Below are 22089 nucleotides of genomic sequence, written 5' to 3' on the forward strand. Positions count from 1 at the left end.
TTTTCAATCCTCTCCTATGCTGAGGTACCCCATCACCAAGTTTTTGCTTGTTTCATTAAGGTCCCAGTTATGCAGGAAAGTCAAACAAGCTTGGAGAGAAGGAGGCTCGGGGGGAACCTTCTGGCTCAGCTGTGAATGGCCTCAAACTGTGCCAGGGGAGATCTAGATTGGAGATTCGGGAAAAATTTATTCATGGAAAGGGTGGCCAAGGATTGGAAAGGGCTGCCAAGGGAGGTGTTTAAGGAACGACTGGACGCGACAATCCGTGCTTCGGTGGAATTAACAAGGTAGGGATCGCTCGCAGATTAGCCATGTATGTTTCCGACCTTAAAGCCTTTCTGACCCCGCTGGGAGCGCCACACCCGCCCCTCACGGAGCCGCCGCCGCCTCCCGCCCCTCACGGCGCCTCCCTCAGGGCCCGCCCTTCCCGCGCCTTCTCGAAAAGTCTCGCGAGAGGCGGCGGTTCCCGGTCGGACGCCCCCGGGAAGCGGCTTCGCTCCCGCCGCCCTTTCCCGGCTCCATTCCCTCTCCATTCCCGGCTCTATTCCCGGACCATTCCCGCTCCATTCCCGGACCATGGAGGAGCCCTGCGGCGCTGGCGCCGCTGCCCCGCTGAGGGGAGACGCCGAGGAGCCCAAGCAGGTGAGCGGCGCTGAGGGGGGGCCGTGCTGGGTGAGGTAGAGGGGCTGAGGGGGGTCGAGCGATTCCTACAGACACATCCCCTAGTGGTGTTGTAATTGAAGCGGTGTTTTTGATCCTCTTTCCAGTTTGTCGGGGCCGGAGTGCTGTAGGGAACACGCTAATTATGATTAAGCGTTAATTGCGAGCAGTGTTGCTGTTGTTATGCCTAAGTGCATTGTATTTACGTAAGTGGTGTCCTGTGGAGCTGTTTTTCCCGCGACATGTGTTAGTTCAAAGCTCCTCTTCCAAGGGTGACAGTTGCGTGTTTGAAAAGAAATAGGCGAGCACGAATCTTATTTAATTTATTATTATTTAATAATAATAAGGTTTAGCCTGTTTAGCTTTAATGTTGGTGTTAGGGAACACTTGGTGTTAATAACCACCTACTTTTACAAACTTCAGTGGGAGGAGTTGTGTTCGTTTTGGCCTTTCTGACTGACTGTGCGTTGTGTGGGCAGCTGACCTTAGTGGCACTTCATTCTTATGCCTCAGTGTGCCCAGGTGGGCAAGAAGGCCACTGTCATCTGCTTGGATCGGCCACAGGACCAGGACAAGGGTTGTCCCGCTGTGCTGGGCACTGGTGAGGTCCAGCCTCGCATTCTGGGCTTGGTTCTGGGGCTGTTGTGTCAGGAAAGACTTTGAGGGGCTGGAGTATGTGCAAGGAAGGGAATGGAGCTGGGGAAGGGTCTGGAGCCCCAGGAGCAGCTGAGGGAGCTGGGAAGGGTCTGGAGCCCCAGGAGCAGCTGAGGGAGCTGGGAAGGGGCTCAGCCTGGAGAAAGGAGGCTCAGGAGGGACCCTGTGGCTCTGCACAGCTCCTGCCAGGAGAGGACAGCCAGGGGGCTGTCCCTGGGCTCTGCTCCAGGGAACAGGGACAGGAGAGGGAATGGCCTCACGCTGGGCCAGGGGAGGCTCAGGGTGGACGCCAGGAAGAATTCCTTCATGGAAGGGGTTGTCAAGTGTTGGAACAGGCTGTTTGGGGCAGGGGTGGAGTCCTCATCCCTGGAGGTGTCCAAAGAAAGACTGGATGTGTTGCTCAGTCCTCTGGTCTGGGTGACAGTGTGGTGGTCCATCACAGATTGGACTTGATAATCTTGGCGGTCTTTTCTAAATGATTCTGTGATAATTTCTAAAGTGAAGCTTATGCTTGACATGAATTGGAATTGGGATAACTGGAAAACTGTATGTGCTGGGGAAAGGTAAGTGACTATAGGACTGGATTTTGCTCACTTAGCCTTAAAAATAACTTAGCACAGAGCAAACCTGATGGTTTTAATTGCCAGCACCTAAGCAGAAGGCTAATTTCTCTCTGGAAACTAGGGCTCGGTGCTGTTCCTCGGAGGCAATGAGGTGAAGAGCTGTGCTGTGGTGAAATACTCCTCAGCCCCTCCTCAGGCAGCCTTTGCCCGTCTGCAGGAGAAAACAGACCTGAAGCTGCCTCCTGCCAACTGGTTACGGGAAAGTGCCAAGCTGGGACCAGCAGGGACAACCATTCTGGGCAACAGCAAAAAAAGTAAACCCTTCTCAAGGTAAATACAGCAGCCCCTATTTTTTTTCCCAGGCCTTTAAGAACAATTCCGATTGTGAAATTGGATCCTTTGTCATTTAAAGTAGAAAGAACAAGTTCTACCATAGCAACTCCATATTGCTTTGTCTTAACCATTCTCCCTCTACTTTTTCATCTTGAGTTGTTGCCTTTATGGTCTGATCTTGTCTCATTAGTAAATGATTGATGATGTTGATTATTTACATAAGATACAGAGATGGTTTTGTTTATTTGTTCATGTGCATGTTGACACCTTGCCTCAGACAGTCACACTGACTTTTTGTTCTTCCTTGGCTGGCCCAGATCAAACTGGACTGCTTCAGACTTTGATAACAGGTGAAATTGAACATGTGGTTGGTTCCCCTTGGAAACCAGTTTATAGCTCTTCTGCATCTTTAGAAACTGGACCTGACTAATGGCAAATGAAATTTCCTATTTATATCAGGATTTCATATTTCTGTCACACTATAGGTGAAATGAGGGGCACACCCAAGAAGCAGTGTTGCTTTTCAGTGTGATGTTTGCTGAATTGTTGAATGAGTTCAGAGTGTTCATAAACAGGAGGCTCTCATCCTGTGCTGAACAAGCAAATTCACACCAAGTCAGCCAGTCAGTGAAATTTAACAGTTTGTTCAAGGTCTGTGTTTATATCCTCATAATCTCTTTTAGGAGCTGTACTTTTCAGAGCAGAGTAATATATTTTTCAGGGCTTTATGAATGTTTCATGTTTATTTTAGATACTCTGATTGTCAGAGGCTGGCAGTTCAGTCTCTTTCTCTAGTGTCAGTATTAAAAAGCTGATAATGAAAGTATAACTTGCACATCATGTATGTTTGGGATTTTAGTAGTATCTGGATTTGTTTTAAAGAATGATCTGTACATTGAAATATTCCAGCTTAAGTAGCTTGTAATTTCCTTAATGAGGGTGGAGGAAGAGACAATGTGTCTGTTACAACATGTAGGGCAGTTCTGGAAAATGTGAATAAGAGGTAAAATTCAATTACAGCTACTAAAGTTAAAGTCTTTAATATGCTTAATGCTTTAAAGAGAAGCTCATTGAAGAACTCGTCTTATTTTCAGTGTTAGAAAGAATCTTTCGTTTTCTCTGATTTTTCTTGATTTCCACAAAACTTTAAATGTTATAGAATGTCCTGGAATTAGATCTAAGCATTTTCAAAGATACATATGCAAAACTTGCAGAATATGAAGATGAAATTACTTTGTTAATTTTAGGTTTAGCTGGGCAATTTTTTTTTTAATTTTATGAAGCCATTCAGATATTTAATAGATATAAAAGCAAGGTCTGTAATGTCACACTGGAACAGTCTTAACTTGTAATGGTTTTTTTAATAGCTTTGGGATGGCCTATGACTTCATTGACTCAGTTGGAAATGATGTGGATGTTGTATCTGATTCAGAGGTAAGGACACATCTTAAAATCTCTCATTCAAATTCTTACATTGCATAAACTTTTATTTTAAGATACTGTGATGGCTTCTGGCATCTTTGTGTCCTTTGGGGAAAAGGGAAGATCCCTTAATGAATCACAGATCACCAAGTAAGGGAATTGTGATCACTGAATAAGAAATGTAGAGAGAAAAATCATATTTCCTCTGGAGTTCTACAGATAATCTGCAGCTAAGGTGTGCAGTTTAGTGAATGCAGCACATCAGTCTTGCAAGGTAATTGTCTATTTGAAATCAGTTATTTTGATGCAAACTGTTACTCTCAAGATGATTTTTTTTTCTGTTCTTATCTAGAAGAGAGAACTCCCCTCCAACCTCTCCTTTCCTTTATTTTTTGTCAGCTCTTTTGGTGCTGGTAATATCTGTAGAATTCAGATGAGGCTGCTCAGAAGAGGAAACATGCTCATGTTAATATTTGTCAGATTTGTATTCAGATTTAGATCTCTGTCTGGATTGCTTTGGACACCTGGCAAAGAATTGGTATTCATGTTGTGAAAATAAAAGTTTACAATCCAAATCATCCACTTGGATATTTTTGTCATTTTTGTTGGTACCTGGTCCTGATGATCCAATCATAGAATGTTTAAGCCATGTGTGTTTTTCCTCCTGATGATTTGGTCTCTTTATCACTGTCATTTGTGTTCTCTGCCCTCAGCAAATGCATTTTCTTGTGGGATGGTTTTCAAATCCCTGGCACTGTCAGGTTTTATTTGACCACCTGGGCTGGGGTAGCATTAATTTTCTTCCTAGTAGCTGGTAAGAGACTGCTTTGGGATTGTCCAGAGCACAGGTTGATAATACAGAGTTGTGTTTGCTGTTGCTGAGCAAGGCTTACACAGAGCCAAGACTTCTCCTGCTTCTCATCCAGCCCTGCTGGCAGGGGGGTGGGAGTGCATGGAAAACTGGGAAGGGACACAGCTGGGACAGGGGACCCTGACTGACCAGAGGGTGCTGGGGGGAAGAAGAAGGAAGAGGGGATGTTTGGAGTGGTGGACTTTAGGCTTGGAGTCTCCCCAAGTCACTGTTACACATGATGGAGCCTTAATTGCCTGACAGTTGCCTTCTCATGCAGCATAATTATATTAAATACTCTCTCTTTTCACTTTCCTTTTGCAAGAACATTAAAAAACTCCTGAAGATCCCTTACAGCAAGTCCCACGTGAGCATGGCAGTGCACAGAATTGGGAGGACACTCCTGCTGGATGAGTTGGACATCCAGGAACTCTTCATGAGATCGTCTCAGGTGAACCACTTGGTTCTTGATAACTGTGGGCAAAATGCATTATTTCAGGAATAGAGCAGCAAGGAAATGTCTGGAAATCCCTAAAAATCATATGTGGGTGTCAAGGGTGTTCTGTTCTGCAGCAGTTTATCCACAGACTACACTGATGTCCTGTGTTTATGGCGTTGTAAGGTTAATATTCTGTGTCTCACTTCTGTGTAATTACTTCAGTGTTGCTGTAGTATTTGATTGATTTTATGAGCAATATGTTTTCCTTACTATGTAGCCTCTTAGATATCTGATTTTATAATTAACTCAGATTATCAGTAAGAACATAACTTTCCTAGAAGCTGTATTTTCAATAAATGACCAATTCAGGACGTCAGCTCTGATGTTATTTTCTTGGTTTTTTCTTATGGAGGAGTATTTGTAAGTTTTTAAGGCACTTGGTTTACTTTGCAGATGGTTCTTGACATTATTTTCATATTTCTTCTGTTGCCTAGACAGGGGACTGGACATGGCTGAAAGAGTTTTATCAAAGGCTGATTGATCAGAAATGGCAAAGAAAAAAGAAGAGTAAAGAACATTGGTACCAGAAGGCAATACTTTCTAAGTTTTTGTATTACAGGTAACCTTTTGTCTGCATGAAACTTGAATTCTGCACCACTTCTGCTTGGTTTTTGGTCTTGGAGTAAATGTTAAAATTCCATTATGGTCTCATTTTTTTTTTATTGCCTTTTCCTTAAACAGAGGGAACTGAGAGGTGAGGTCAGGAAATAGCATGAGATGTTTTCACAGAAATGAAGTATTTTACTTTAAAGTTGAAATACTAAAGAATAAAATAAAGAGCATGACTTAATTAACTGCATACCAGCCAAGTCATTTGTTGGCAAGGGTGCATCAAACAACAACTCTAAAAAGGGATATGTTTGCATCTTGTCAGCTGAACTTGTAAATGTTTCCTTGTCAGCATTAATGGAGATGGAGCTGCTCAGCCTGTTCCTTCCACTTCCAAGCAGCACCAGGAGGGTCCTGTTGCAGGTGAGAGTGATGAAGCAGGAAGGGCTTCCTGGCCAGCTCCTTTTGAAATGCCTTCCTCGCTCTCTGAAGATCCAGGTGCCTCTAACCAGGTTGGTGTGAAGAATGTTTTACCTGGCACCACGGTGTTTGTAGAGCCACAGATGGGGAAAGGTTCTCAGAAGTGCTGCTGCAGCTCCCTTTGCTGAAAGAGCTGAGCTAAGGCATGAGGAGAACTTGGCAGGAGGTGCAGTTCCAGATTTGCCAGTGATTCAGAGCTCCAAAATTCAGATACTTGTTCTGTCACTGTAATGCTAAATTGCTATTTATCCCAGCATCTTTGAGAAACAAAGCCTTTGGTTAAGAGGATTCATCAGCTTTTACCTAAAAGTAGGAAAATGCTGATAATCAGATGTGTTTTGAAGCTTAAAGTTCTGGCCTTTCTTTTTAATTCTGCCATTAAAATCCATCTTCTGGTGGCCCTGAATTCGTTAGGGGAAGAGGAAAATGAAAACTTCTGAAATAGGAAAACAGTTAAGCAGTACTTAAAAATACTTGCCATGAGATTACACAAGTGAAAGGAGAGATGTTTACAGCAATTATGCAACAAGCTATGATTAGTATCAGGCCCTAATTCAGGGTTTCTATTCTGGCTAAACTTATTTATGAAAACTGTTCATTCCTGTGGCTTTTGTGAGTAATATAAAACAGAATGGATTAAATTTTGAGAGGTTGAAAGGTCTGCTGTCTTCAGTCTGCATTAATATAATAATGATGCTACAGTTGTGCTTGCATAATGTTACCAACTGATATGCCAAATGTAGGGAGTTTCTAACCTACATTGGCCATAAAATTGTAACTGCGTGTGTTGTGTGAAGTGTAGAAATGCTTCAGTGCTTGAAAGCTTTTAGAAAAAGGACTCTTTCTCTCTTCCACCCTCTTGAGGAACCATTGCCCCATTCAGCAGACTGTTTATCATAAAGAAGCTGTTGTGCATTTGCACAGTGCCATTTCTTTAGTTCACAAATAAACCAGCAGGATAGAGGTTTTGCTTCTGGACTCTGATAATGTGGTGTTGACCCTGGGTTAATAAAGAGCTCTTATTAACTACTTCCTGGTTTCTTCCCGGAGCCTCTGAGACTATTACAAAATACAACATTTTGGCACTAACTGTAGAAAAGAAGCATTCTAGTCACTGCCTAGAGGCCTTTTCCAATTTTATGCAGATTTATTTAAAGATGTTGGAGGTAAAGGCTTTTCCCTTATGTGCTTTTGTTGTTCATATTTTTTGAAATGGCTGACTTGACCTCAGCAGCAGAATCACTCCTTATCCTTGTGCTCTCCACAGGGAAATGTGCCTCTTGAACCCTCATATCTAGTGGGGCACGTGGCCTCAGCCCCCAGAGAACAAAACCTGTCTCCTTTGTTCAATGACGGGGAGAGCAGTCAGGTATGCTTTATGTGAGAGCTGAACCCCCAGGTTAAGCCAGCACCTCCAAGCCAGGCCTAAACTGGAGCCAAGGCCAAACTTCAGTCCCTGTAGCAGTAGCTTTTGTGGCATCTGCAATTTTAAGTTCCCTTGAACGCGCCGGGTTTGTCACGTGCTGGTTTTTATTTGCTGCTTTGGCTTCCTGCATTCTCATAATTCCACAGAATGTCATGGAGAACAAGTGGTATGCCACTGATTTACTGGTCAGTTCTGTTTTCTCTTCATGAAGGGACTTAAAAATGACTTTGTTCGTAATATCCTGTGGACCTTTGAAGATATCCACATGTTGGTGGGATCAAATATGCCAATATTTGGAGGTGGGAGATACCCTGCTGTGAGCCTGCGTCTCAGGTGAGCTTAGAAGTTGACAGATATTATTTATACCAGCCTTGTCTGATTTGTTACTCTGCTTCCTAATTAGCTACCTGCATTTTATTTTTTAAAAAGAGAACAGTAAAATTTCTCTTCCTGGGAGTCTGAATTTTAGTAGCTGCTTGCTGGGCATAAGCACTTAAAATGTTACTGAGCAGTGAGACAGAACTATTCCAGTCCCAATTTAATGTCAATCCCTTCATTACCACTCCTCCTGTTCCTGCCTTTACAGAGGCAAAGAATGAGGAAAAACTTGAAGCTGATTTGGTGTATTTGTCATCTTTTAAAGACATATTTAGGAATTACCAGTACCTTGCTCTGCAAGGAATTTTGGAAGGTCTGAGAGTAGGTTTATGCTATAGTTAGTTGCAGCTAAAAATGCTATTCCTTTAGAACTTCTGAAGTACTTATTATCTTGGTAATAGTGTGACATCTGAAGCCTGTTAAATGTGGGCAAAAACTCCAAACTGCTGATGGAATGTGAGCATATTCCATTGGAGAGATCAGCATATCTGTTTTGTTATAATTCAATAATACAACGATTCACAAATCATTGTTTTAGTGTTCATCCACTCTCAGGTGACTTAAACCTAAATCTCATTAGTAAACATCCCTAATATTTCCTTAAGGGTAAACAAAGATTTAAGTAACACTAGAAATGTTTTATTTTAGGGATAACAACAAGCCAATAAATGTGCTAACAGGGATTGACTATTGGTTGGACAATTTAATATGCAACGTACCAGAGCTTGTGATGTGCTTTCATGTCAATGGAATTGTTCAGGTAGGTCTGGCTCTTTGCATTAGCACTTAAAATAATAATTCATTCTTCATCTTCTAAAATTGCCTCAGTTATCACAGATTCTTCACACTGTTCTGAGCAAAGATGACAAAAATCCTGTGGTGCAGAATGAGAAGCATCTTAGATAGCTTGCAGCAGTCATCTAAAAATAGTGTATTCTTTCTTCCCCTCCCTTTCACGCATGCAAGATTCCTTCTTCCCCTGGTGTTTGAGTGAAGGCAAAAATAAAAAATGCAACTGCAGAAATCAGTTTCCTACGTCTTGAAATCTGCAGTGTTCGCTTGCCAAGACAAATGCAAGCTTCTGAATGTTTCTGCTATTTTATTGTGGACCAGCTGTGTTTCTGTTCTACCTGCTAGCCTGGAGTTGTTTCCTAGGCTGACTAGGTTTGCTTGAAGTAGCAGATGTTGTACCTTCTCCCCCTTATTTTTCCTCATCTTTTGTTCTCCATTTGCCATGGTTGTGACAGAAATGGATCCTTCTTAAAGCTTTGTTTAAGTAGTGTAGTCAAGATGTGCTTGCTTAAAGTAAATCATAGAAATTAACTCAGTTTATCATAATAGCAGCCTTTGATTTAGCTGTTGATGGAGGGACTGATATATTAATTTTGGTGTCACAAAACCCTCCAACCTAAGCTTGAGTCTTAATTGCTGTTCTTTGCAGAAATATGAAATGATCAAGACTGAAGATATTCCCAATTTGGAAAACTCGAATTTTTCTACCAAAGTGATTAAAGATATTGCTCAAAATATCTTATCTTTTTTGAAATCAAATTGTACCAAAGAAGGACACACCTATTGGCTGTTTAAAGGTAAGAGGGTTTAGATCAGTTTGAAAAGATTGATGTTAATGTGATGTTGATTTAACAAAAGATTTTCCTTTTCAGCAAGTGGGAGTGACATAGTAAAGCTCTATGACCTCACCACGCTTTGTGAAGAGACTGAAGACAAATACCAAAACCCTTTTACAATGCCCGTGGCAATTCTGCTGTACAAGTGAGTTTTTATCATTTTTATTGCAGTACTTTGTTCTTGGTGCAGTTTTATTCAGAACACAGACCAAAAATCATGATCAAATGACAGTCATACACTAACTCACTAAATTTTAGTCCCACTAGATCAAAACTGACTTTTTCCTTTTCACCATTTCTCCATGTAAACTTTTTTGCTGATAAAGTCTTGTAGACTCATCATACAGTTTGGAAGATCTACAGTTGTTGAATATTGTTTAAAGCTTCTTTTTTTTCTAGCACAAAGAACTTATCCAGGGATTTCACTGTTTTGTTTAACTTTCTCTTTAGAGTTGCTTGCAATATGATGTTGAAGAAAAACCAGAACAAGAAACATTATGGCACAATCAGAACATTGCTCCTGAATTGTCTGAAGTTGTTGGACAATGGCAGACATCCTCAAGTGAGAATTCAAAGTTTTCTTGCACTTTTGTGTAAATATGCTGTAATGATAGTAAACCTGGTAATAAATAGTGTGTTACTACTTCCTCTCAAAGGAGAGAATTTAAATTTATAAACACACTTAAAAAATGAATTTATTTTTAAAGAATCCCCATGCTATTTTTTAAAATTAGTATTTTTTGATGCCCCTCATTACAGCACAAGTCTTCTGTCCTGTTCTAAAAAGGAACTTCTCAATACATTCAGTGTGTTGTTCTTGCTCCCAGAGAGCCCTTTGGGAGCAGATCCTGGATAAAAAGTGTAAAGTGGGAATATATGAACATTTTTACTCTGAAAGTGGCTGAAAACTGGGTCAGGCCAGAGAAGTTGCAGTCTCCATCTCTTCAGATACTCAAAGCCCAGCTGGACACAGTTCTGAGCAACCTGCTCAGAACTTCTTAAGTGGGTTGGGCTGGAGAATCTCTAAATGATTTAAGCTGTTTTCAACTGAAAATGAATCCCAGAAACGGGATGTGAAAAATCTGAGTCATATTTAGAATGGAGAGGAGACATGGGACAAGAGGTGACATGGGACACATGAAACTAATAAGAATGTGGATTCTTTCTAGAGTTGTGAAAGGTTTTCAAAATCCCAGTGGAATCTTTTCAGTTTTTTTTTTTTTTTTTTTTTGCTTGCATAAGATCCTTGTGTTGTCTCCTGTGATCTGCAAGCTGTCAGAACAGGCAGTACTTGTTCTCTGCCAATTGGTTTTTATTCTCTTCTCAACTTGATCAGCTTGGATCCTTTTCCCTTCCAGGGAATTTGCTCAGGCTCTATTTACAGGTTATCAAACACCTCTTTGCATGTCCTCTGTCCTCCTTATTGTAAGATAATTTATATTCTTGCCTCTCAAAAGAAAAATTTAACTTGAGAATTAATGATTTTTTTCTCTTCTTTGCAAAGATTATTGCTTCAGCAAACTACATGTTATCAGAGCTTTTTCAGCTGGATGAACCAAAAAAAGAAGACAGTGCAGACTTCCCTATAAATGGAAATTCTGATGAAAGTTACAGTGAGGAAGAGGAAGAGATGCCAGACAGTGATGAAAATGGTTCCTACAGCAACAGTTCTGATCCCCCAGATGACAACAAAGCAGTGGCAATAATCAAATCTGTTGGGGAGTTGTCAGTACCAGAAAAGTACAAGTCTGTGCATCGAATACGTGTAAGTGGCACTGAGGGGTATTTAAGGGTTTTCCTGGATGATTCAGTTCATGGGTAGTGAAATTCAGTTCCCTGGTAGTTTTGCCTTCAGGTAAACTAAGTGGGCAAAGAAACACTTCATGAGCTGCTCATAAAATCTGAGGTGTTTGAATTTTATGGTAAAAGCTTCACGTAGATTTTTTTTTTTCCTTACCATATTGCACTTTGTTTTGATGTTACCTGTCATTTGAATCTTCTCGCCAGTCATTTTATATTCCCTGTGTTGACCATTTCTTCTGTTCCCTCCCTGGTGCCCCACTGAAGCCCAGCTGTGCTTTCCCTGTCTGCCACGGCACTGAGGAGCGCTGCAGGCTGGTGCTCAACCACGTCCTGGAGGTGAGTTCACTGCCAGCTTCCTGAGGATGCTTCACCTCCCACCCAATCCTTCATCTGCTCTGTTTGCTAAATATTGCTCTCAAGGTGAATGAAATGATTTCTCTCTTTTGCAGGGTTTGAAATCTGTTGACAGCAGTGTTAAAAAAGAAGGTGACCTTCCTGCAGCTGACCCCAGCACTCCAATCCCATTGAAATATGAAGATGAATCCACCAGTGGTGGTCCTGAGTCTCTGGAAAAACAGATGGCCTTATTTCTAGACAAAAGTAAGTTGTATTGTTGTGCAAATAAGACCTTTCCAGTGCCAACACAAACTGCTGCTACTTTATTTTGATTGTCAAAACAGTGTGCTTAAATCACTAATTACAGCATTGCCTAAGGAAAAGTGCACTGAAAATTGGAGAACAGTCTGTTCCTTTTTAAATATGAAAAGAGGAGCTCATTTGAGTTCTTTTGCATAGCAAAGAATCTTTTATTAGTCAACACATGATTTTACTGGACCCTATTTAGATGTGGCTTTCAGATGACTTCCATAAAGGCTTGGTATTTTGAGGTTTGGTATGTGCAGCACCGTAAGTTTTGTGGGTTGATTTAAAAATAGCCTTAATTTCTTTATGTCTGTGTGGCCTGGATGTGTTCTGGAAGAATTTCTCCCTTCTGGCAGGTTTTGTTCCTACATTAGGTGCTTGAATTGCATATAAAATGTTAACTAGGATTTTGTTTTCTTTCCTGTACTTCTACAGTTGTGAAAAGAAGCAGCAAATAAAAGATGTTTTGTTTGCTGAAATGCTCAAACTCCTGAAGTGTCAGACTACATCTCTCTATTTTATTTTGTTCTGGAGTGACGTAAAAAATTCCAGGAAAGACTTTTTGTTTGAAAGAAGTAGAGTTCTCTGCAGGGCAAGGAGCCCTGTAAGCACAGCCCAGAAAAAAATTTATCTTGCCTACTTTGGCAGTTCTTTATTCTTTCCTTTCTCCTCCCTTCTGCCTTTGGAAAATCTCTGAATAAGAAGCCAGTTCAATTTTGGGTTATTCACACTCATGCAGATTCCTCGATCTGTGCTTAAGTCTATCCCTGGAGCAGCAGCAGAGCTACTTGCTCACTTCTGTTTCCCAGTCCAGGGGTTTGTTTTCTGTGATGTGAATTATGTATTTTCTCTGCCACATGTACATATTTACATACATATGGAAAGGATGTGTGCTCTAAATCCTGGATTTTCTAACTTCAAGAGAACTACCTGTGAACAGTGGATGGATACAGGGCATGTGCAGTGTGTGTCTTTAGCTGGGTGGGGTGTTACTGTTTTACATTGGGCTTTGTCCTAGTAGAACATGTACTGCTTAGGGATTTATTATATTTACTTACTATATATTTATATAATGTGGTAAGATAGTTGGGTTTACAAGTCAGGCCTTGTAAATCCACCTTAAGCAAGACTCACTTCTGTGTGCAAATACGGCCAGGGCAAAATTCTGTCCCTTGGTGGGCACAGGCCTTAAATCAGAAACAGTGACCTGTTCTTTCTGGCTCCCTAACCACTGCAGCATCAAAGAAAAGCATCATAACTTAATGCAGAGGATATCCTGAAATAAGTGTGAAAAAGTGCTTGGTTTTCCTTGTGGGAAGGACCAGGTTATCCAGATTCTTGTGTGTTGGAGGCTAAACCCACCATGGGAGCTTTCTCACTGAGACTGTTCATACAGAAACTGAGCATTTATCTTAAGGATGTGGTAGAGAACATGACAAATTCTGCCTGTGACTTTCTTGTGGTTTTTCTATTGCTTCCTGAGGGAGTAGCGTTGGCCTCTGCTCCTGTGTTTCACAAGCTGTTTGAGGTCAGAGAGGTCACCTGCACTGTCACTGTCCCACTGCATTCCAGCATGCTGCTGCAGGTGCAGTGCATGAAGAAGTGCCACGTGTTGGGTGTGTTTTGGGTATCATCTGTGGGCAGATGATACTGGAGTGGCAGAGCTCTGCCTGTGCAAGGCTGTAATCAGGCAATTCCCATCCTGCCTGTGCTGGTGGAATCTTGTCCAGCCTCTGGCATGTGTTAGAGGGGAGAGTCACTGATGGGGTTCTGTTCTTCTCACAGTGGGCTCCTTCCAGAAGGGGAAGCATTCCAGTCAGTCAGGAATGATTCCTGGGTCGTGGCAATACAAAATGAAACTCCAGCTCATCTGAAATCATCAAGAGCTTATTATGTCCTGTCTGATGCTGCTATGATCCTGCAGAAGTACGGGCGAGCGCTGCGCTACATCAAGCTGGCCTTGCAGTGCCACGGTAAGTTCCTTGAATGGTTTGTCACCTGTGCCACTGCCTGGAGAGACCTGTCACCACATTGGACACTGCTGTGCATGATTTCCCTGTGGTGTGCAGTGACAAGTCTGACAAGCTTGTGTTTTACTGAACTCAGTGTCCAGCTCAGTATTCAGGGCAGAAGTCTGTGGTGAGGATAACTTTTGTCACTGATCAATAGGAAGATGATCCCATTTTGACAGGTTGGGAGCTTGAGGGCACATTTGGAGCTCCGGAGCAGTTGAATTTGGGAGAGTCTGTCTGGTGCCAAGGCCAGGACAGTGTTCTGTGCTCCAGGTGATGCTGCTGCAAGCTGATGTTTTTTTCCCTGGTGGCTCCCATGTTATTTAAATATATCTTTGAGAAATACTAAACCTCTTCAGCAGCTGAATTGGATGCTAAAATAGAATATATCTTGAAGTATTACTGAGGAAAAGGAAAAAAGTAAAAACAGGCTGTTTAGGCTAATGCTGCCATAATGAGAGTAACTAACTGGGAAGTGCCAGTAGCTTAGTGCCAAAGTGCTGCTGTTTCCCTGCCATAAGGGAAGGCTCCTGTCTTAGGGCAGGAGGAGGTTTATAAAGCAAACCATTTGATCTTAGCACAAAGCACCAATAGACCTCTCAGGTCTATAATAACTCACAGGACTTTGCAGCTTTCAGTTGTTTATAGACTCGAGAAGCAACTTAAAACTCTGCCTTTTGGAAATTAACTTTTCAGGCTGTATTTCCCTTGAGTTAGTCTGCAGAAAGTCAGTTTTCCCTTGGTCAAACCTGAGGTTAGCATTTGTAATTACCAGAGTGACTGCTCATCTTGGACAGCATAGGGGCTCTTTTTAAACCATCAGCTGTGTAGAGCAACTGTGACTTTAAAATAGGTTATTTCTTCTGAGGATAACACCTTGTCACACTTACTCTCTGTCTGCAGACAGGTAACATAAAACCCAATTATCTTGTCAGTCTGTGTCAAGTCTTTTGATGTGTAATTCTTCTCTTTTCCCCTCCCTCATCCATGCTGGTTTTTTTCCCCCCAGATACCTACTGCTGTCTGTGTGGCAGCATGCTGCCTGAGGTGCTGGTGTTCCTCTGTCAGTGCTTAACCCTTTGTGGAGATATCCAGTTAATGCTGGCTCAGAATGCAAACAACAGAGCAGCTTACCTTGAAGAATATAATTACCAGACTAAAGAAGATCAGGAGATATTACACAGCCTTCACAGAGAATCCAGGTGCCAAGGTATGATCCTGACACAGGAGAAGTGCCAGACTTTGGATACATGATAGACATAAATAATTCCATTGGGTTTCCTCAAAACCATGCACTAGGAGAGCTTGTGGCAGAGGGGTTATTGCACTTCACTTCTGCTTTCTTCAGAGGAGGCTCATCCTGCCTGTCATACAGAAGGGGTTATCAAGGTATTGTATGACATGGCCTGAAGCTGTGAAACAACTAAAGGCAGTAACTGTTTCAGTAATAAATAAAACCTACCTGACATGAGTCTTGTACTTTCTCTGGGCATTTTCCCCTAGACTTTAATTTGAGAAATACTGTTTGACACGAAGGCTTTGTATTTTGTTTTCCAGTGTTTGCCTGGGCTACAGATTTATCCACAGACTTGGAATACCAGCTTTCTGTCAGCTGTAAATGCTATGAAGCAGCTTATGAAATCCTGCTCTTTAGTAACTTAAAAAGTCAAAACCCAGAGCAGCACATCCAGGTGCTCAAGAGGATGGGCAATATCAGGAATGAGATTGGAGTGTTCTACATGAACCAGGCAGCTGCAGTGCAGACTGAGAGAGTTGGCAAGTATCCTTTTTCCATTCCTGACCATTTCATGGAGCTACAGCAGTGATCAAGTTCACTAATTGTATGAAAAATCTATTTTTGATTATAAAGAGGGCATTTAAGTGACTTAGTAGTTTCTTAATGTCCACTGTGATTATTTGTTTACAGTAGATCACTGTGGCTTGTAAACTGTAGTTAATTGAGCCTAAACTGAATAATGGAATATACAGTTTGGAGAAATTCCTTTAAATGTGTAGCATGATCTCAAAAAGCCATCAGGGAAAACTTCAAACTCTGAGCAATTTGAGTCTCTAAGCCTTGTGCTTCACTCTAGTGAGTAAAAACGTCTCGACGACAGAGCAGCAGCTCTGGAAGAAAAGTTTCTCCTGCTTTGAGGAAGGAATTCAAAATTTTGAGTCCATTGATGATGCCACAAATGCTGCCCTTCTGCTGTGCAACACGGGGAGGCTGATGAGGATCTGTGCCCAGGCTCACTGTGCAGCTGAAGGGGACTTCAAAAGGGAGTTTTCCCCAGAAGAGGCCCTTTATTACAATAAGGTAACCCCAGACCCCAAAATGGCTTTTATTGTGAAGTATTTGTGAATACTTTGATAAATATGTTTAAAGTTGGGTGGAATAATCTGGGATGGCTGTCCTGCCTCCATAGTACCCTAATCCTTGTTGTGAGGGCTTTGGTGGTGTTGTTGAGGTTTGATTGCTGTGACATTCAGATGTGACATTGAACACAATGCAGAGCCACACACAAGGGAGAAGAATTGCATGGTCAGAATTACAGTGATTATCAAATGGGAAGTACTGAAGAGAGCTCAGGGAGATATTCTGAATAAAGGGAAGTTGATTTGTAGTTGTTAGCAACGCAGGCAGTAACTGTGTGCATGATTTTGTCATTTGTAGGCTATTGACTACTACCTGAAGGCACTGAGGTCTCTGGGGAAGAGGGATGTGCATCCAGCTGTTTGGGATTCTGTGAACTGGGAGCTGTCTACAACCTATTTCACTATGGCAACTCTGCAGCAGGATTATGCTCCCTTGTCCAGAAAGGCTCAGGAGCAGGTAACAGAGGGCATTCATTGTGTCTGAAAAAAATGCATTGTTGGCATCCTGGAAAACTGAACAGGGAGCAAAGTTGGTACTGGAATTGTAGAATCATACAATGGTTTGGGTTGGAAGACCTTAAAACCCATCTTGTTCCACCCCTGCCTGGGCTGGGTCACCTTCCACTATCCCAGGGTGCTCCAAGCCCTCTCCAGCCTGGCCTTGGGCACTGCCAGGGATCCAGGGGCAGCCACAGCTGCTCTGGGCACCTGTGCCAGGGCCTGCCCACCCTCCCAGGGAACAATGCCTTCCCAATATCCCATCTAAGTCTTCCTTCCTTCAGCTTAAGGCTGATTCCCCTTTGTCCTACACTACATGCTCCTCTTCACGGATTTTTTTTTTCTTAAATTTGTCTTTATTTATTTATGTTGCAGATAGAGAAGGAAGTCAGTGAGGCCATGATGAAGTCCTTGAAGTACTGTGATGTTGATACAGTGTCTGAACGACAGCCCCTGTGCCAGTACCGAGCTGCCACCATCCACCACAGGCTGGCTTCCATGTACCACAGCTGCCTCAGGAACCAGGTATTGCTCCAGGCTCTTTGATTTTCTAAATTCCATCCATAACATGCTCAGTATGTGTGGAGCTGATATTTACCCTTCTACCTGTAGCTGGAATATATTTATTTCAATTACTTAACCAAAGAAATGAGTGCTGTTCCCCAGCCCTCTCCAAGTAAACCCTTGCAGTGGCTCCTCATGAACATCCAGAGCAGGGGGATTTACTGTGTGCCCTCCTGTGAGTGCAGGTTGGTGATGAGCACCTGAGGAAGCAGCACCGTGTCCTGGCTGATCTCCACTACAGCAAAGCTGTGCGGCTCTTCCAGCTCCTGAAGGATGCCCCCTGCGAGTTGCTGCGTGTGCAGCTGGAGAGAGTGGCCTTTGCAGAGTTCCAGATGGCCAGTAAGTGCAGCTCTGGCTTTAAACAGCTTTCCAAACCACCACTGCCTACTTGGAATCATTTTTAGATAACTAAATTTATATGAGAGCAGGAGATTGCTCCTGCTCAGAATAGAATTTTCCTCAAGAGAGGAAACAAGGCACTTTTATCTTGCTGCTTTTCAGCTGACTAGGGCAGTAAGGGCTTTCTTCCTAACTCTTGAAGTCTTTGGATGGAAGAAAAATACAGTCTGTAACATCAGCCTTTTGTCCTTTTATTTTTTTAGGTCAGAACAGCAGTGCTGGGAAATTAAAGACTCTGTCTGGGGCCCTTGATATAATGACCAAAACCAAGGGTGCATTTCAGCTCATCAGGAAGGAGCTTGTGGCAGAAACTGAGCAGGTAAAGGAGCTTCAAATGGTGTGATACTTGCTCCCTTCTGGCTTGTGCCTTCACAAATTAAGGGGCATTTGGCAGTTAAAATATTCCTTGGTTACCTTTCCATAGAACCAGTGGCTTAAAGAGTGTGGACAGAGTTAGATGTATTGCAGTTCTCCCTTAACCTGGAAGTGGATTAAAAAATTCCTCTAGAAGTGATCCAGAGATGGATTAAAACATATTTCTGTACAGATGTAGACTGCCTGACTGTGTGAATGGACTTCTTTTTGTGTAACTCTGCTATCCCTTAAAAGTCTTCTCTAAGAACTTCAGAATCTCTGTATAATAAAATAAGCTCTCTCTCTGGTATATTTAATATTTAAATATTAAAACGTGCAGGGCTGTCTGTAGCCAGTGTGGATTATGTTCCTGATGCCTCAGACAAGAATTACTTGCAGGATGTGCTGATGTGTGTGTCCCTTGCTGGCAGTTTGGGTAACACATGTAAAAGTCAGCTCACCTGCAAGAGGGGTTTTTTAAATCACTCCCTGTATGTAAAAGGTGGAATTCAGTCAAATTGTTTTGGGTTGTTTGTCTCCTGTAGATCAGCAAGGATAAAAGTCCTGCTGAGAGCGTGTCCGTGAACGATTCCTCTGCAGGCCTTAACAAAGAGGAAGTCTTGAAACTGCTCGGGATTTTTGAGTCCAGGATGTCTTTCCTTCTCCTCCAATCCATTAAATTGTTAACTTCAAGCAAAAAGAAGATTGGGTAAGTTGAAATTTGGTGTGCTTTATCCTGAGTGTAGTGAGATTGGTGTGTGACTGAGCAGAGTTCCTGGGGGAGAAGCTGCTGGGTGCTGCTGGTCTCCTGATGGATCTTGCTGATAAAATGTCAGTGGAGTTTGGCAAGCAGAAGACTTGAGAAGAAATTCAGGCACATCAGTAATGCAGCAAAGAGAGGGATGGATACAGGGGAGATGTGCACTGGTGTCAGAGAATTTACTAATTCCTAATGGAGTCTTCTGTCCTGCTGCTGGGATTCAGGACAAACCTGAGTTGTTCTTCTGCTGACTTTGAAGAGTTGTTGAGATTTGGGGTGGCAGCAAATTCCTTCCCCCACTCCTTCTGTTGCTTTGATGTGAATGTGTGTGGTGTTCCTTTTGGGAGCCAGAAAATACCTTTTACTCCCCCTGCAGCAAGCGTGTGACTGCAGGAGCTGCTCCTAATGTTACATAAAGTGAAGTTCTGAAAATGTGGCATTAGTTTTAGAGGATTCTTTTAGGCTTGGAAGTTGGGTTAATAGTTTTGGGGATTGAAGCCCTGCTGATGGGAGGGCTGTTTTGCTAAAAGTAAACTGTGAAATGAGTTTATTGTGCCCAGGAAGTTATCTGCTGATAGTGGGAGACTGGAAATAAAAAACATGAGAACACAGCCTGGGTGTGTTTTTAGCTGTTTTTCAGGCAATGTTAGGAGCTTTCAGCTCCTAAAAAAGAGCTTCCACAAGGTGGCAATCTGAGTATGTGAAACACAGAGGATTTTTACAGAATAATTTATATGTTACCAAGCAGATGTCACAGCTAACTGAGTAAATGGTTTTAGTTGCGTTGTCTCATAACATGAGCAACTCCTCATTTTTTGTTTTGGAGGATTTTTGCCCCCACACTTACCTTGGCATCATCGTGAGGTTTTGCACTGAAGATTCCACACAGGGAACTTGTTACAGTTTGAATGCTGTGCAAGGGGACTTTTAAAATCTCCTCAGCTCCTTGAAATTTTGAGGCCAAGCTTGAAACTACCTTTGATTTAACATTTCTTGTATCTTCTGTACATCCTGTGTGCATTTCCTCCCTTTTGCTCTGCAGAGGGGAAGTTCTGCCTTCTGCTTTAATAATGGGGTGAAAAGGGGGGGAAGTTGGAGCTCAAATGCTGCTTCAGGGTCTCAGGTGCTCTTTGGCAAAGACCAGGAGAACATGCAGTAAAATTATTGTTTGATAGCCAAACTTGCAGCCTGGCAGTCAAAATGGATGAAATCAGTTGTACCCTCCCAAAGTGGAATCGTAAGCAGAACAGAACTTGGCTGTGCAAATTGGAGGAGAAAAGTAATTGAAAGCAAGACTTTGTTCTGGGAATACTTGTAACTTATCCCAGAAATACTTTGCATTTCAGTGGCTTTTTATTGACTACCTGTTCTGTTTAATAAATGAACCCAATTCCTGCCAAGTGTGTGATGAATTTAATTTGCTTCAACATTTCTCAGTTGTTCCTGAAGCACTTGCCATTAACCTAACTGCTGCTTGTACATTTTACATTCTATTATATTTATATTTTATGTTCCTGCCTGCAGTATAAACACAATGCACCGACTGCAGTGCAGGGAGTGGTGGGGGGCTGAGGATATCCCCAGGGATACTCACCAACATTATTTAATAATGCTCTTGATAATGTGCAGAGTGCAGAGCTGTGGTGAGGTTACAAGCTGGGCTCTTTGCTCTCTTTGCAGGGGCAGCAGTGAGGAAGAAGCAGCTCTGAGGACAAACAAGCAGGTTTATTCCCTGCTGCTCCGTGCCACTGCCAACAAGGGGCTGTCGCTGCTGGAGCGCACCGAGCTCCTGCTGAGCCTGCTGGAGCAGCTGGCCCCGAGGGGCCAGGGCAGCCCTGGCCTGCAGTGAGGGCAGCCCTGCAGAGCTGCAGCACCTGTGCCTTGCTGGGAGCACTGGGGTGTTCCCATGGGATGTTTGTGTTCACTGAGGGTGAGTTCTCACCGCTGTTGTTCCCTTGGAACCTGGGAAAGCACAGGGATTCCTTTTAGCCCCACAAAGCTCTCCTTGTTCGCAGCGTTTCTTTGTTGGAAATGCCAGCATGGAGTTCTGGAGATAAAAATGTAACTTTTGCACCCTGGGGAAATTCCTGGCTTTTCTCTTGCAGTGAAATCTGTGTTTTGCATAAAGATGTAACCTCACAGCTGCTCTGGTTTGGTATTTATTGCAATGTGTTTTGTAAGCAGGGCTGCACTGGAACACTTCCACTGCTAAAGGCAGCCCAAGCTGTACCAGGAGATTTCTGTGGAATATGTGGATGCACTTCTTAATCCCAGGGAGGATCCTGCACAAAAACCTGTGCCTTTCTAGCTTTGATGTGACTCTTGCAATTTATCAGCCATCTCTGGGATTTTGGTTTGGAAAGTGAATGGTTTCAGCTTTGTTGGAATTGATCAAGAATAGTATTATCTTTTTCAGACTTGAAACTGTGAATAAATGAGAGAATATTTTTAAATAAAAATTTATTTATTAAATATAAACACATCAGTCTGCCTTGTTTTTCTTGGTTATGACCTTCCTCAGAGCAGCAAACTTTAATTCAACAGAATTAAAACTAATTGAAAGACAAATTTTTAATATTTTTGAAAGAAATCTAAAGTCCAGTCAAACACTGAGTGGGGTCTTGCCTCAGCAAGTGAGGACTCTGGGTTTTTTTGCTAATATGTATTATTTGAAGATAAAATTATCCAGGATATAACATCTGATGTTCTTCAAATAAATGTGGTTCTTTATTGCATAATAACAGTATAAACCACTTTTCAGAAAGGTAGAAATGGGTTTTACATGTATTCGATAGGGAATTAGATGAGCTTTTTAAGGTCCCTTCAACCCAAACCAGCCTGGGATTCTGTGAGCTTCCAGAATCTTCTCCTGAGATTCCATTTCATCCTGAGACAGGGAACTGTTTGATAAGCCAAACCCTTGTCCTGCTGTGCCCAGTGTGACTGATGATCCCACACTCTGGAATTACTCCGTTTACAGGGACAGAACTTGGCTTCCCTCTTGTTCCAGGTGTGGAGCCTCTCACGGGGATGGAAATTCAGGTCCCATCCTCAGACTTCACCTGAACTGTGCACAAACGAGGCCCTTTCTGTTTTTCCAAGAACCTCAGCACTGTGCTAACAACACAAATGACTTTCAGGAGGATTATAAATTAATAGATTATGATTCAAATCTCTTGTGAAGCCCCTGGCATTAGCTGGAGGGAGCATTAGTGCTAAATAGGATTATTTTTCCCCTT

General features: G+C 42.4%; 1 protein-coding gene across 1 annotated transcript; it reads left to right on the top strand.

Moving 5' to 3' along the window:
- Positions 1-440: 440 nt before the first annotated feature.
- On the top strand, positions 441-21308 carry EDRF1 (erythroid differentiation regulatory factor 1). The gene is given in 26 exon segments (XM_050976394.1): positions 441-642; positions 1999-2207; positions 3578-3644; positions 4808-4933; positions 5416-5540; positions 5883-6042; positions 7278-7379; positions 7648-7769; positions 8463-8574; positions 9256-9403; positions 9479-9587; positions 9893-10004; positions 10947-11207; positions 11510-11581; positions 11695-11845; positions 13673-13753; positions 13756-13860; positions 14909-15109; positions 15457-15679; positions 15997-16216; positions 16574-16732; positions 17149-17298; positions 17523-17676; positions 17940-18055; positions 18636-18799; positions 20531-21308. Coding segments are annotated over 26 exon segments (3684 nt in total). The 5' UTR covers positions 441-576; the 3' UTR covers positions 20700-21308.
- The last annotated feature ends 781 nt before the right edge of the window (positions 21309-22089 follow it).

The sequence above is a fragment of the Serinus canaria genome, chromosome 6 (assembly GCF_022539315.1).
Source record: "Serinus canaria isolate serCan28SL12 chromosome 6, serCan2020, whole genome shotgun sequence".
NCBI classification, from domain to species: Eukaryota; Metazoa; Chordata; class Aves; order Passeriformes; family Fringillidae; genus Serinus; species Serinus canaria.